Genomic DNA, 13,513 nt, shown 5'->3' on the forward strand with positions numbered 1-13,513 from the left:
AGGAATGCCCTAAACTGATGTAGACATTAACAGAAAAGGTTAGATAAGTAGCTCTTTGAGGATTCAATGGAAGCAAACTAGGGACAAAATTGCACTCTCAGATTTAGAATCCACCTTAAGAGGAGAATACATGAATATTGAGCTGTCCACAGTGCAAGTTTTTTAATGTGAGCAGTAATTTTAGCTTAAGTTTAATTTTTGAAGTTAATTGTGCAGTGGATTAAGGTTTAAAAAAGGACAATTTATAGGGTTTGAAAGCTGGAAATTAGGTGGGTTTAAAACTGTTCAAATTGTTTTCAAAAATTAAAGAAATTATGAAACCAAATTCTAATCTCAAAATATAGAATATTACTCAGGCTTCATATTGAAGTTCCTGTCAGCAGCAAGATGCTATAGTTGCGTCAAAGCTCAATAATCCCAGAGAGGTAAAAGTTTCTAAAACTTCTGTAAAATTAATCTTTATTCTGGAGCAAAACACTACAGACACATATTTAATGTGAAAGGGATATTACATAGTTATGCAGAGATACACGTTTCAAGCTTAATTTTAAGATTTATTTAGTTATATTTGGTTTGTTTTAAATTAATTTTTCTTTGTTTTTTAGCCTTCACCTTTACATGTATGTAATGTCCTAGATGGCCCTGCTATGAATGTCAAGCTTAATCTTAGTATACCATGATATTTAAAACTCATCATTTCTGATTCTGATAAATTCCACATCACATACATTTATACTACAACCTCATTTTCTATGTACATGAATGTTAATGGATATGCATATCTCTGAGTTAATTGGAACTCTATGTATTTATAATTTAAATTTCTGATAAAGTATCTTTATAGGTTGCCAGAATTGATGTGAAAGAGGAAACACCCATTGACCATGGAGAGATAACATGTGTCAGTATTTATTGTGGACCAGAGGCAGATTTTGGACACGGGAAATCTTGTATCTGGGTAGATGTTCTTGATGGTGGAGGCAAGGATCTTTTGAATGAATTTGCTCTGTTTTTTGAAGACCCGGACATAAAAAAGGTAAATTTTGTCAGTTATAATTTGTTGTTGCTCTCTTGATCCACAGCTCCTTTAACATAGCTTGATGGTCATTTAGATAATTGATGTGACATCAGCATATTGGGAGGTTGCTGATGTGAATAAACTTGCCGTTGCAATTATTTTTCACCTTTATATATATTTGGCCTGGGCAGAGATTTGGACTCCAACGTTGTTTTCCCCTCCTTGGAAGAGGCATTGCTCTTTCTTTTTCCTTGTAAAGCAATGATCATTTTTTACTATGTTAAACAGTCCACAGCCTTGTCTGTACTGTAGAGAATTCAACTGCTCATGCCTTGTTGTTTTACTAGGCTGCATTCACAGTCCACAAATACAAATTGAACCAACATTGAAGTTGGCTATCCTTTCTGCAGGTGTGGCACAACTACAGCTTTGATAACCACGTCATCGAGAACTACGGGTTTTCTGTTTCTGGTTTTCATGCTGATACAATGCACATGGCACGATTATGGGATTCATCAAGAAGATTAAAGGGTGGGTATTCTCTTGAAGCTCTTACAGGTGATCAAAAAGTCATGCGTGGGGCAGGATCATGCTATAAAGAATTGATCGGTAAAGTGTCAATGAAAACCATCTTTGGCAAGAAGAAGTTGAAAAAAGATGGATCTGAAGGCAAAATGACTATCATTGCCCCTGTTGAAGAGTTACAAAGAGAAGAGCGAGAACCATGGATTTGCTATTCTGCTTTGGATGCAATAAGCACTTTGCAGCTTTATAACAGCATGGAAAGCCAACTATCTAAAATGCCTTGGAATTTGGATGGAAAACGTGTTTTTCAAAAATCTATGTTTGACTTCTACCAGGAATACTGGCAACCATTCGGGGAGATTCTAGTTAGAATGGAAACCGAGGGCATGCTGGTTGACCGGGCATATCTTGCTGAGATGGAGAAGGTTGCCAAAGCAGAACAGGAGGTTGCTGCTAACAGATTTCGTAATTGGGCTTGTAAGTATTGCCCTGATGCCAAGTACATGAATGTGGGAAGTGATACACAACTGCGCCAATTACTTTTTGGTGGTGTTCAGAACAGGTAAAAGTTAAACTTCCATCCTTTATTTAAAAATATCAAAATATTTGTGCCATGAATCAGTTTTTTTTGTTGAATGTGCTTTATAAGTGTAAATTTGAGGCCTGTCCTGGGAAGGGGACACATTCCTCTTGCAAGTTAATTTTCATTGCAATTTGAACAACAGTATTTGTACCATGGAATTCCTAAATTCGGAAATTATTTGGGTCAAGTTTTCTTTCTCAAAATCCAGTGACAATGCGCACTAGTCAGTACTGAGTTTCATCTAAACCAAGGGTGGATGGAAAAAAACACCTCATTTCTTTTAATTATTTTCATTTCAGCAAGGATCCTCTCCTTACTCTTCCAGAAGATAAAACATTTAAAGTTCCAAATGTTGATAAAGTGATTGAAGAAGGCAAGAAGACTCCCACAAAATATCGCAACATTAAGTTATGTAGCATTGGAGTTGATCTGCCTGTTGAGACATATACCGCAAGTGGCTGGCCTTCAGTCAGTGGAGTTGCTTTGAAGGCCTTGGCTGGGAAGATTTCTGACAGTGTCAGTGATGCCAATGATGCTGCTGGCTTGCAGTTAGATGATGCTGTCTTGGATGATTCTGGGACAATGACAGATGAAGATTCAAATTCCGAAGGGTCCTATGTTGAGAATAAAGTAGAATCTGAGTATGTAGCAGGTTTGCGTAGGTTTCGAACACCAGAAGAAGGGATTGAGGCTTGTCATGCTATTGCTTCTTTATGTGAAGTTTGCTCTATTGATTCTTTGATATCCAACTTCATCCTCCCCCTGCAGGTAATTTTTACTGCTATTTTGATGTGCTATTCCTTTTGATCGTTGTGTTTGTATGTGAAGTAACTCTGTGCCTGATTAGATGCATTTATTCTGTGCCGTGGTATTGTGGCTGCCTCACTGTATTGGGGCCATAGTTGAGGTCTAAGATTTCTGCATGCAATGGATATTTAGTTCAAGATTTTTGATAAAAGCTGGAAAAGGGGGGAAAGAAGGGGACTCACCTAGGGTTTAAGGAATCGCTCCTTTAACGAAAGCATCGCATTGTCAACATATTAAGCTAAAAGACTGCACTTTAGTCATAATAAGTTTTATACTGAAATTGAAAGGCTATAAGCATATTTATAGGCTGAGTTATTCCTTCTACTAATGGGACTTGGATTCCTAAATCATAAATCTACCTAAGAAAATAAATTTCTACCCCCTGCTAGTGAAATTGTCAACAATCTGTAAATAATGACTCCCCCCTAACTCTACTAACTAGAAAGCAACCTCTGCAGATACTGAAAACAGCCTGGAAAATTCAAACCAGCTCTAAGGTTCAAACAAAATAATGGACAAGACAAAAAATGGAACTCCAATATCCATTCCCGGTTCTTCCCAGAGTACCCGATCCCAAGTATAATAATAAAAATAATAATAATTTTTTTTTATCTTCCAATGGTACTGTAAGCATTTTGATTTCAGTGCTTTTTCAGTTTAAGCAAGTTTGCTGTCCATGCATTTGTTTTCTAGCTCAAAATCTTCAGACTAGCTCATACTGACATTGGCGTCTTTCTACCACAGAGCAGCAACATATCAGGCAAGGGTGGGCGTGTTCACTGCTCTCTAAATATCAATACAGAAACTGGGCGCTTATCAGCTAGGAGACCAAATTTGCAGGTCTTTTCACCTCTTATTTTAACATCTTAGAATGAACTGAATTAATTTGACTTCAATGTTTCAACAAAGATGCCCTGGTGCTTTAGTTGAAAATCTTTCTAATTTTTATGTGCTGAATGGAATATGATTTCTATTGCCCGTGAAATATGTTCGCTGCTTCTATCAAATATCTGTGTTCTTGGCTGCTTCAGCTAATCATAACCACTGTGAAACCAATGGTTTGCCTGAGCCATTTACTTGCATGTCGAAGCATCTATGTATTGTATCCATTATTCCAATTGCAACTGCAAAGGCTTTAATTTTTCTTTCTTGGAGGTATCAATTACTAAGGCATTTTGTAGGATAGTCAGTCAGGATGGTGTTAGAATGCACCATGGAGTTTTCATGGTGGTTTATCAGTTGATTTTATGAAATCTTAAGACAAGAAAAGAAACTTGAATATTGTTTTCTATCTGAATGAAGTAGCGATTAAAGAGTGCTAACATCTTGTCTTCTATAAATCAGAATCAGCCTGCTTTGGAGAAAGACCGGTACAAGATCCGTCAGGCATTTATAGCTGCACCTGGAAATTCACTTATTGTTGCTGATTATGGGCAAGTAAGCATTTGAGTTTATATACATAAATAAATCAGTGTGAGTGAAGGGTGATTGAAATATGTATTTGTATCATAGCTGGAACTTAGGATTCTTGCACATCTTGCCAACTGTAAGAGCATGTTGGATGCCTTTAAAGCTGGTGGAGATTTCCATTCAAGGACAGCTATGAACATGTATCCGCATATTCGTGAGGCCATTGAGAAAAAGCAAGTGCTTCTTGAGTGGTATCCTCAACCTGGTGAAGACAAACCCCCTGTTCCATTACTGAAGGTGAATTGTTTATTATTCTTCCAATTTGCTTGTGAATGTATCTCACAAGTGTAGTAAAATCATTTATTTTATTTTATTTTCCTTTTTCTGATTTTAAAGATTTGGCAATGTTTGTTCTTTTGTTTGTGCATTATGTTATGATCAAGAAGTAGAATTATAGAATTCAGTTTAACTAGCGTTACTGAATGAAACTTATTTTTCAGGATGCCTTTGCGTCTGAAAGAAGAAAAGCTAAAATGCTTAACTTTTCTATTGCTTATGGAAAGACTCCTGTGGGGCTTTCCAGAGATTGGAAGGTAACTTTACTGGATAAACCTAAAATAATTGGTGATTTGTCATTATTTGAATCGAATCATGCTGATCCATAGGTGTGGTCTTTATAATCTTTGTTTCCAGGTTTCTGTGGCAGAAGCAAAGGAAACTGTTAATCTCTGGTATAAAGAAAGAAAAGAAGTGCTTAAATGGCAACAAGCTCGTAAGAAAGAAGCCAGAGAAAATGGACGTGTTTACACATTGCTGGGACGGGCTCGTGTCTTTCCTTCATTGACTGATGCTAGTTCTTCTCTAAGAGGTCATGTTGAGCGGGCTGCTATCAATACCCCAGTGCAGGTTCTTGCATTCTTTCCTTTTCACTTGAGTTTTCCCTTTCCTGTTCTCTCTGTCCCTCGTATCTCATTTGAGTGACTGCTACAGGGTAGTGCTGCTGATGTTGCTATGTGTGCTATGCTAGAAATATCAAAGAACACACGTCTTGAGGAACTTGGATGGAAGCTGCTTTTACAGGTACATATTTTTTTTTGTCTTTAAAATTTGATGTTTGCCTCTGATGATTCTGCATTGGCATGAGATTGCAAGTTGCATTCACTCGTGTCTTAATTTGTACTTTTGATTGGAACCAAGTAGTCATAGTTGTAGTCTTTAGAATCCCTCTTCCATCGATTTTGCATGCCATATATAACAGGATGCCACATGCAACTTTTTTAATTGAGTGGTTTTTCAATAATGTTACTCTCGCACATTTTAGTCTCCGGGAACGCATAATTTGAAGTCTTCCAAGAAAAAATCATAACCATCACGTCAGCTACTGTCTCTAGACAATCTGTTTGAATTAACATGATCTAAAACACAGGTTCATGATGAAGTGATCCTGGAAGGACCAACTGAGTCAGCTGAGGTTGCCAAGGCAATAGTTGTTGAGTGCATGTCCAAACCCTTTGGTGGCAAGAATTTTCTTAATGTGGACCTGGCTGTTGATTCAAAGTGTGCTCAAAACTGGTATGCCGCTAAATAGGTTTATGGCTCCATTGCCACAATTGGATGTCGACGTGGGTTGAAATCTCATTTGAGGTTTCTCCTCCCTTGAGAATGGAGTTATATTCTCGCACTGTCCACACAGTCTATGTCGTGGCAAATTCCATCATTGAGACTAATTTGCTCTGGGAGCCATTCTCGATACAGCAACCTTGGTATCAAATTGTTGCACTTGATGATGTACCTGCACTGTTTTGGCCATGAATAGGCAAGGGAGTTTGCTGCCCTGCTTTGATGGTCTTCTAATCTCATATCCATGGTGGGGACATGTACGGACGCCCTCTGCATATTGATGTTATTTTATGCAACTGTTTCCTGTAAATTTTCTGGTGAGTTTGGGAGTTGGCGCCATACAATTGTATCAAGAAGCATGTAAAAGAAATTGTTCCTCATTGTTTGCAAGAATTTTGCTAGTTTTCAGCAATTAATGTGGCCAATGACCCCTTACGCATCGCATTGTAAGTGCAAAGCATTCCAGTGTAAGTCGAGTAAATCCATGTGATCATATACTTGTTTGAAAAACCTTGTCTTTCAATTTACATTTAATTTCCAAAATTCAGGACGTATAACCACGTGCCACAATCAATCTGTTTATAAAATACAGAATCCGAGCGTAAAATAGGGGCTTCAACTAGTGATTACTTCTCAAATTGTTGTATTTCAATTCCCCAGGCAGATGCCAGCTGCAACAAAAGTTGGTCAGGTGCTGCACCTTCCCAGTCCTCTGGAGGCTCCATGGAGGTAGAAGCTTCATGCAAATTCAACAAAATATCTTTCTTCAGTTCCATGGGAATGCCAAACACATGGGATCCATTTTCTAACACTATTTCTGCCAACTAAACAAGCAAATTCAAACCATTAGTATGGGAAATGAAATAAATATAAGACTCATTTACACGGGCTGGGGGGAGAAAGGACATTAGGGTATTTATAGTGGGTTTGCTGCATTGCCAAACAATAAACAGTAAGAAAAGTTCAAAACCTTATCCATCAAGCTCCAAATATGCCTAGAAGAAATTTATTCATATGGCTTGGCTATTGAACAATTGAAAACTGAAAACTGATGTCGGAATAGCAGTTTTCTCTATTTTCCATTAAACCACACCTATGCCCTACATATGTATTTTATGAAATGCATAATTCACGTGAGATGGGGCTTTTGTGCTTTGTGACAACCGACATAATAGGTTATAGGCACTTCTACGACACCTGCTGATTTTATAATGCACTCCAAGCAATTTCCAGAAGCAACTCTAGATGGAAGTTATAAACATTCCTCAACCTGATATAATCTGGGTTTGGGGGTGAGGGCGTTCCAAATGTTATTATTACATAGAGTTTGCATAAAGAATTACTCAAATCATGCAACTCATAATATTCAGTGGAGAGAAAACCATACCTGCTGAATCCAAGACAAACATATGTCAAGCAAGTTCTGCTCCATTAGAAACTGTCCAATAGCATGCAAGACTTCACGTGCAGTCTCATTGGAAAGTTGGTCAACCACAGGACCTGATCTGTCCATAAGCTTCACAAGCAAGAGATCATCCCCTGTGGATACAACTTCGGCATAAGCTGTATCCATGTCACCCATTTTAACAGCATCCATTGCATTACTCCAAGATGTCCAGATAGGGTCCCTTTCTTGCCCAGCATTATCATCTCCCATAGCTTCTGCAGTCATCTCAGGGATGTTCACTCTTGTTGTCCGAGCTAAGCCACTGTCCTCCCCAGCCACCCGAATGGCTTCTAAGGTAGCTTCATCCTTTGAGGCTTGCCAGACACTTCTAGCAGAAGGTCCCTCGCCATGCCTAACAGGTCCAGCCCCTTTCTCCCAAGCTCTCCTGTTGCCTACCTGATCACCTTCATGTTCAGATTTAGGTGATCTAACATTCAAAGAACCACTGCCTGGAGCTCTCCTTGAGACAGCCTGTCCATTCCTAGAAGCTCCATATGTGGGGAATTCCCAAGCATCAGATGTGTCTGATCTCCAATGCGAGCCCCTTCCCCTCATGCCTGGAGCTGTAACATCCGACTGGGAAAATCTTTCCCCAAGAGGAACCCACCCATTGTACTTTGTACTAGAGTAGTCAGAGAAGCCATTATACTTACCTAAAGGTCTATTAGAAGATCCCTCAAAACCCATAGCAAAGTTATTGCCTCTGCGGCCTGATGATATTGTCAAATCATGTGCCAGGTCTTCAACAACTCTCTCAAGACCCCTAACTCTGTTTTCCAAAGTTACCATGCTGTTGTGAGACCCCCCCATAAAATCCTGTAATGTAAATCATCTCATTAGCAAAATAAAAACATGCATAATAACAATTTCTTTAATGTAAAATTATACGCAGACCTGAAGCATGTTCATGAGATGAGCCTGTTGTCTCTCCAGCTGTAATAACTGTCTCTGGATGGCCAACCAATTTCCTTTATTATTTATGAAGGATCCCTCAGATTGACCATCAGATTTGGAGAAACCTGCACGACTGCCAGAAGACTCCCTATGGTTTATGTCAATCCTCTCATCATCAAATGTTCTGGTTCTTGATTCTTTTCCAGTAATTCCTCTTTCTATATTGCGGAATTTGTTGTTGGAAGCTCCATGAATATAATCTGATTGGCTGTTTCCCATGCGGTTTGGCCTCCCCCTTGATTCTGAATCATTTGGTTCTGATTCTTCCTCGTTGTTCAAATTGGAAGAATCAAGACATCTACGAGGAACAACTACTTCTACTGGGAAATCACCAGAACCCCTTTTTTCAAGTTTCTGGAAGAATTCTAGGTTTAACTCTTTATCTGTTAAAGCAGGAGTTTTCTTCTTCAATATTACAACTGCTTTGTCATGAATGCTTCCGCCTTTGCTTTTTGATGCTGAATCTTTGGTTGGGGAAGTACCATTGGATGCATCCCTTGCCAATGACTCCTTTCTTTGGTCATTAGAATTTAGATTTTTATCTGACAACTCAGCTTGTTCATGATGCTCACCATCTAAACATTAAATATAACAAAAGAAGCAATGATTAGATAATTGAAATTGAAGGTTCATTAACAGTGTCACTGTGATGTCGCGCCCCTGTGATGAGATACTGTGATGAGATACAACAAACAAAAAGAAAAATATTGCACGGATACCCACCCAGAGAGGAACTTTTCTGGTCATCAGGAACACCTTCTCCTTTACCAGCAATTTGCTTCCATAATTGCAATGCTTCTGTCATGCTATCTCTGACAGGTTTTATCTGTTATGCCAATAAATGGTAATGAATGAATGGTAGTTCAAAAGGCAGAAACAGGTAATTTGAACCTATTTTCCATATCCTTAAGTACAAAATTAGAAACGAGATAATCCTTAAAACTATAGAATTTAACATGCACCTCTAAAGACTACAGCATATCTACCATACAAGAATCACAAGAATAATATATTTTTGTTAATTGGCAGCTTGTAGAACAGTTGAGAAAAGCTAGGCATTTTAGAAGTGCCTTCTTTTCCTTCCATAGATTCATCAAGTCATCCCAGATAATGCACAACAGATTTGATTGGACTTTCTAGCTGAATGTTCTTCTCTATCACAAAAATCCAATCAATTTTTTGTTTGAAGGTGATTCAAAAAAAGAGTAAACAAGAAGGGCCCATCTTCACCAAATGAGGAGCAGTTGGATGCATGCTTGAAAAGGATAAAATATTATACCGATTATCAAACAACTTAATTTTTTTTCCAAATCAATCTCACTTTAACAAAATAGAAAATGATTTTTTTTACATCTCAAGAAACAAAATTTTGGAGTAGCTTCTTTTGTTTTTTCATCTTTTAATAGTTGCAGCATTTGTTTCACAAGGTCAGAAATGACACACATGAAACACAACTAAATTTAAAGCTTTAACAAGGTTATAAAAAGTAATAAATAAAATGCATGCATCACACATCCATCATGAACTCAGCAATACAATCATAAAAACCAAGGGAAGCTCACTGATCTTGAAAATGATTGAAATGAGATCATCAAGAGGAGGCACTAATCCTGTAAATAAAATTTAAAAAAAAAAATAGAGAAAAAAAATGGTTTGAAGAAGGTACCTTGTCAAAACGACAAGCTTCAAGCACTGTCAGTGTGGAATTAGCAGCTCCATCTGCAATCAAGCGGCTTGAATGCAATGCTATAGCACTTAAAGCATCAGCTGCAGCTTTACGTGTAGCCCAATCTGTGCTCCCAAGGCAGTCATGAATGTTTTGTAACAATGGTTCCAAACCTTGAGGTGCAATTGCTCCCACCTGTAAAAAAAACTTCAATAAAACTCCTGGATTTTGCCTCTTTGATACTAGAATTTACAAATATCCAATTTGATTTGCTAATTTATAATCATGAGACAATTAGAGTTACTTCAACAAACACTAGTAAGCTAGTTTAGTGAACTGAGAGAAACTTTAAACTGCCTAGAAAATATTGAATGGAAATTATCAGGAAACAAAGAAAGCTATTTAATAATTATCAAGAAAACCATTTGGAAATTATAGAAGTTTGGAATTTGTTCTCTCTCAAGTGCTATAATTTGGAGGAGTCTGACAAATTATGAATCTAAACCGAGTCATGAAAGGTAACAAATGTTTCAATCATGAAAGGTTGCATTATCACCAAAAGAAAACATTGTACACTTCAAAAACATAGAGATAACTGGACGACATTGCCCAAACCTGTGACAAACTTTTCACAACTCCCAAAAGATCAGCCTTGGCCAAGAAATTCTTACAATTCAACAACCTAGAAATCCTAGGACACAGCTTCTGCAGTTCCCCAACTAGTATGCTATCTAGTTGAGCACATTCAACCATCTTCACCATACACATAGCTGCACCCAATTGCACACCTTTGTTTGGTGCCCGCATTGCATCAAACAATGGCTCAGTGAACAGCCCCACTCTATCCTTCAAATATGACCCTGACAAAACCCCAATGGCATCACAACAAGCAGTCCTAACACTTGAATCTGAATCTCTCAACCTTTTGATAATGTGGGAAATGATTTTGGTTAAACGGGGTAATTTTAAATCATGATGACATTGACAGTAGAGAGAGAGTAAATGGAGAGATACCCTTTTAATAATGGGTTTATTGGTGGGGTCAGAAGAGGATTGATAGAGGGAGTTTAGAAGCACAGGAACTGCATAGGGGGGCAGGGATTGGGTAATGGAATGGAGATCTTCCAAAGCAACCTGATGCGTGTCATGGTCAGCAAGTTTACAAAGAGAGAGTAAGATTTGTTGCTTGAGTGCAATATTTGCTAATTGCTTGGAAAGAGAAAATGATGTAGAGGAGGATGGGGTGGAGATTGGTTTAAGCATTTCACAGGTTTAGGGGATTTGAAAGCTTGTGTGCTCATCTTGCATGCTTTGCAGAGAAATGGGTGGTATTTTAAAAGAGGAAAGAGAGTCTGAGCCAGAGAAAGGAAAAGAGAGAGGGAGAGGGAGAGGGAGAGGGATAGGAATTTCAGTTAAGAATGGGATTGTAGAGAGAGACAGAGATTGTGGAAAACCTATGCCAATGTTCCAAATTTTCTATCCACGATTTATTATCAAATGAGGCCTGAAACCTTCACAAGTAATGCTATAAAATTCAACTTTTTCTTCTCTTTCCTCGCAATTTTTAGCCATTCAAGCAAGTCATAAATTTAGACTGCCTAATCCAAGCATCTTGACAAACAAGATGTGGTGCTTCTCTTTTGGCAACTTTTAGTTTACAGATCAGAGAAAGAAAAAAAAAATCCCACAACTTATGCCTTCTTTCTTTAATGCTGATCGTCAAGATTAATAAACACAGTGCATCATCGAACATAACAAAATGCCATCCCAAATTTCCATTCCTTCTCTTTCAATTCCTCTTAAGCCTTAACCAAAGACTGAACAATGCACAATGATAAAAACCCATATAAATCACACATGAAACAACCACATTATCAAACTTGGCAAACGCATATCCTACAAATCATCATTCATCATAATCACCACAGAGCTTAAATTCAATCACGCATCGTCAGAACAATCCATTGTTCATTCTCTTTCCCAGCAAAATATGATCGAAAAGGCATCAGTACGAAACCCAAAAACAAAGCCGCAAACAGAATCTCAATTCATCCACAACTTCTCATAAACCAAACAGACTCACATAATTAACAATATACACACCAACCAAATTATAATAAAAGGCAAGACAGTCTACACACATTGCCAAAATGAATAATAAAATCGAACAACCACATTTCACAAACCTGTGACAAACTCGTTACTACCCCCAACAAGGCCGCTTTCGCCTGGAAACTTTGTCCATTCAGCAACTTACAAATCCTTGGACACAGCTTATGAAATGCCCCAATGGCCACATTACCACCACTATCATCCCCTTCTGCAGCGGCACACTCCACCATTTTCGCCATACACATAGCAGCTCCAGATTGCACAACTTTATTTTGCTCTCCCATTGCTTCAAACAAAGGTCTCACAAACAACCCCACCATAGGCCCCGCACCATTACCATTACCATCCCCACCACCACCTCCTTCTCCACCAGCACCATTACCCTTCAAATACAACCCTGATAAAACCCCGATAGCATCTCTACAAGCATCTCTAACGCTAGAATCTGAATCTTTAAGCCTTTTAACAACGCAAGAAATGATTTTTGCCAAATGGGGTAATGTCAAATCTCTATGAGTTTGGCAAGCAAGTGAAAGAAGATGTAAAGATTCTTTCTTAACCGAGGGTTTTGAATTGGAGGTTTCAGAAAGTGAGTCATAGTGAGAGTTTAGCAACATTGGCAACGCATCAGGAGAGATTGTTTGTGTTATTGTGTGAAGTTCTTCAAGAGCGATCTGGTGAGTGTCACGGTCTGCAAGTTTAGAGAGACAGGTTATGATTCTTTGCTTGAGTTCAACCATGGCTAAATGGGTTGACAAGGAAGAGGATCTTGATGTAGGTTGGTTTTGGTTTTGGTTTTGGGGTTTTGTTGGTTTACTTGATTTGGGTGCTTGTGAACTCATTGATAATGGAATTTTTTAAGGAAATGCAAAATGGGTTTTGAAGGAAATGGAGGTTTTTAGAAAAAAGATTCTGGCTTTATAGAGAGAGGAAACAGGAACCTTTACAGAGAGAGAGAGAGCTAAGGCAAGGCAGTGAGGTCTGGAGATGATTGCATTTGTTGGGGAGAGGACATGTGAACTGTTGAAGAGAAGGCCAGAAAAACGTGAGATCTTTACGAGGTGTGAGAGTGAGGGAAAACAATAGGGATTCTGTTTGTTTGAAAATCAAATAAGAATTTAAATTGCTAGTTACAGATCAGATTAGATCACAATAATCACCATTGAGATGGGAAACCACGAGGTGCCTTCAACCTTTGTTTTTTTCCAAGTTGTCTCTTTGGGTTCATCATGGTGGGGTAACACAATGGTCTGATCAGATGATTTTGACCCTTGATTTGTATGACTAGTTAAGAAGTCTACATCTAATCGGTTGCGAGGGTCCAATTATATGGGGAGGGCCCTTTTGCCTGAGTTCTTTACTGTATATTTA

The 13,513-nt window shown here is 38.3% G+C and overlaps 2 protein-coding genes across 2 annotated transcripts in view; one reads left to right on the plus strand and one right to left on the minus strand.

Annotated features, from left to right (window-relative positions):
* LOC105114444 (DNA polymerase I A, chloroplastic/mitochondrial-like) overlaps positions 1 to 6,473 on the plus strand; it is an 8,396-nt gene extending 1,923 nt beyond the window's left edge. The window contains exons 3-12 of the mRNA XM_011010989.1: positions 845 to 1,036; positions 1,429 to 2,105; positions 2,426 to 2,894; positions 3,678 to 3,773; positions 4,278 to 4,370; positions 4,446 to 4,640; positions 4,844 to 4,936; positions 5,037 to 5,249; positions 5,334 to 5,423; positions 5,770 to 6,473. Coding sequence (XP_011009291.1) covers positions 845 to 1,036; positions 1,429 to 2,105; positions 2,426 to 2,894; positions 3,678 to 3,773; positions 4,278 to 4,370; positions 4,446 to 4,640; positions 4,844 to 4,936; positions 5,037 to 5,249; positions 5,334 to 5,423; positions 5,770 to 5,931 — 2,280 coding nt within the window. The 3' untranslated portion in view covers positions 5,932 to 6,473. The remainder of the gene's footprint in view (positions 1 to 844; positions 1,037 to 1,428; positions 2,106 to 2,425; positions 2,895 to 3,677; positions 3,774 to 4,277; positions 4,371 to 4,445; positions 4,641 to 4,843; positions 4,937 to 5,036; positions 5,250 to 5,333; positions 5,424 to 5,769) is intronic.
* LOC105114443 (microtubule-associated protein TORTIFOLIA1-like) lies at positions 6,432 to 13,511 on the minus strand. The gene is made up of 6 exons (XM_011010988.1): positions 12,217 to 13,511; positions 10,031 to 10,225; positions 9,088 to 9,190; positions 8,305 to 8,939; positions 7,351 to 8,226; positions 6,432 to 6,787 (listed from the first exon to the last, which is right to left on the minus strand). The coding sequence occupies exons 1-6, from the start codon at positions 12,982 to 12,984 to the stop codon at positions 6,590 to 6,592; spliced, it is 2,775 nt and encodes a 924-aa protein (XP_011009290.1). The 5' UTR covers positions 12,985 to 13,511; the 3' UTR covers positions 6,432 to 6,589.
* Positions 13,512 to 13,513: the final 2 nt, after the last annotated feature.

Source organism: Populus euphratica, unplaced genomic scaffold (assembly GCF_000495115.2).
Source record: "Populus euphratica unplaced genomic scaffold, PopEup_1.0 scaffold943.1, whole genome shotgun sequence".
In the NCBI taxonomy this organism is placed as follows: domain Eukaryota; kingdom Viridiplantae; phylum Streptophyta; class Magnoliopsida; order Malpighiales; family Salicaceae; genus Populus; species Populus euphratica.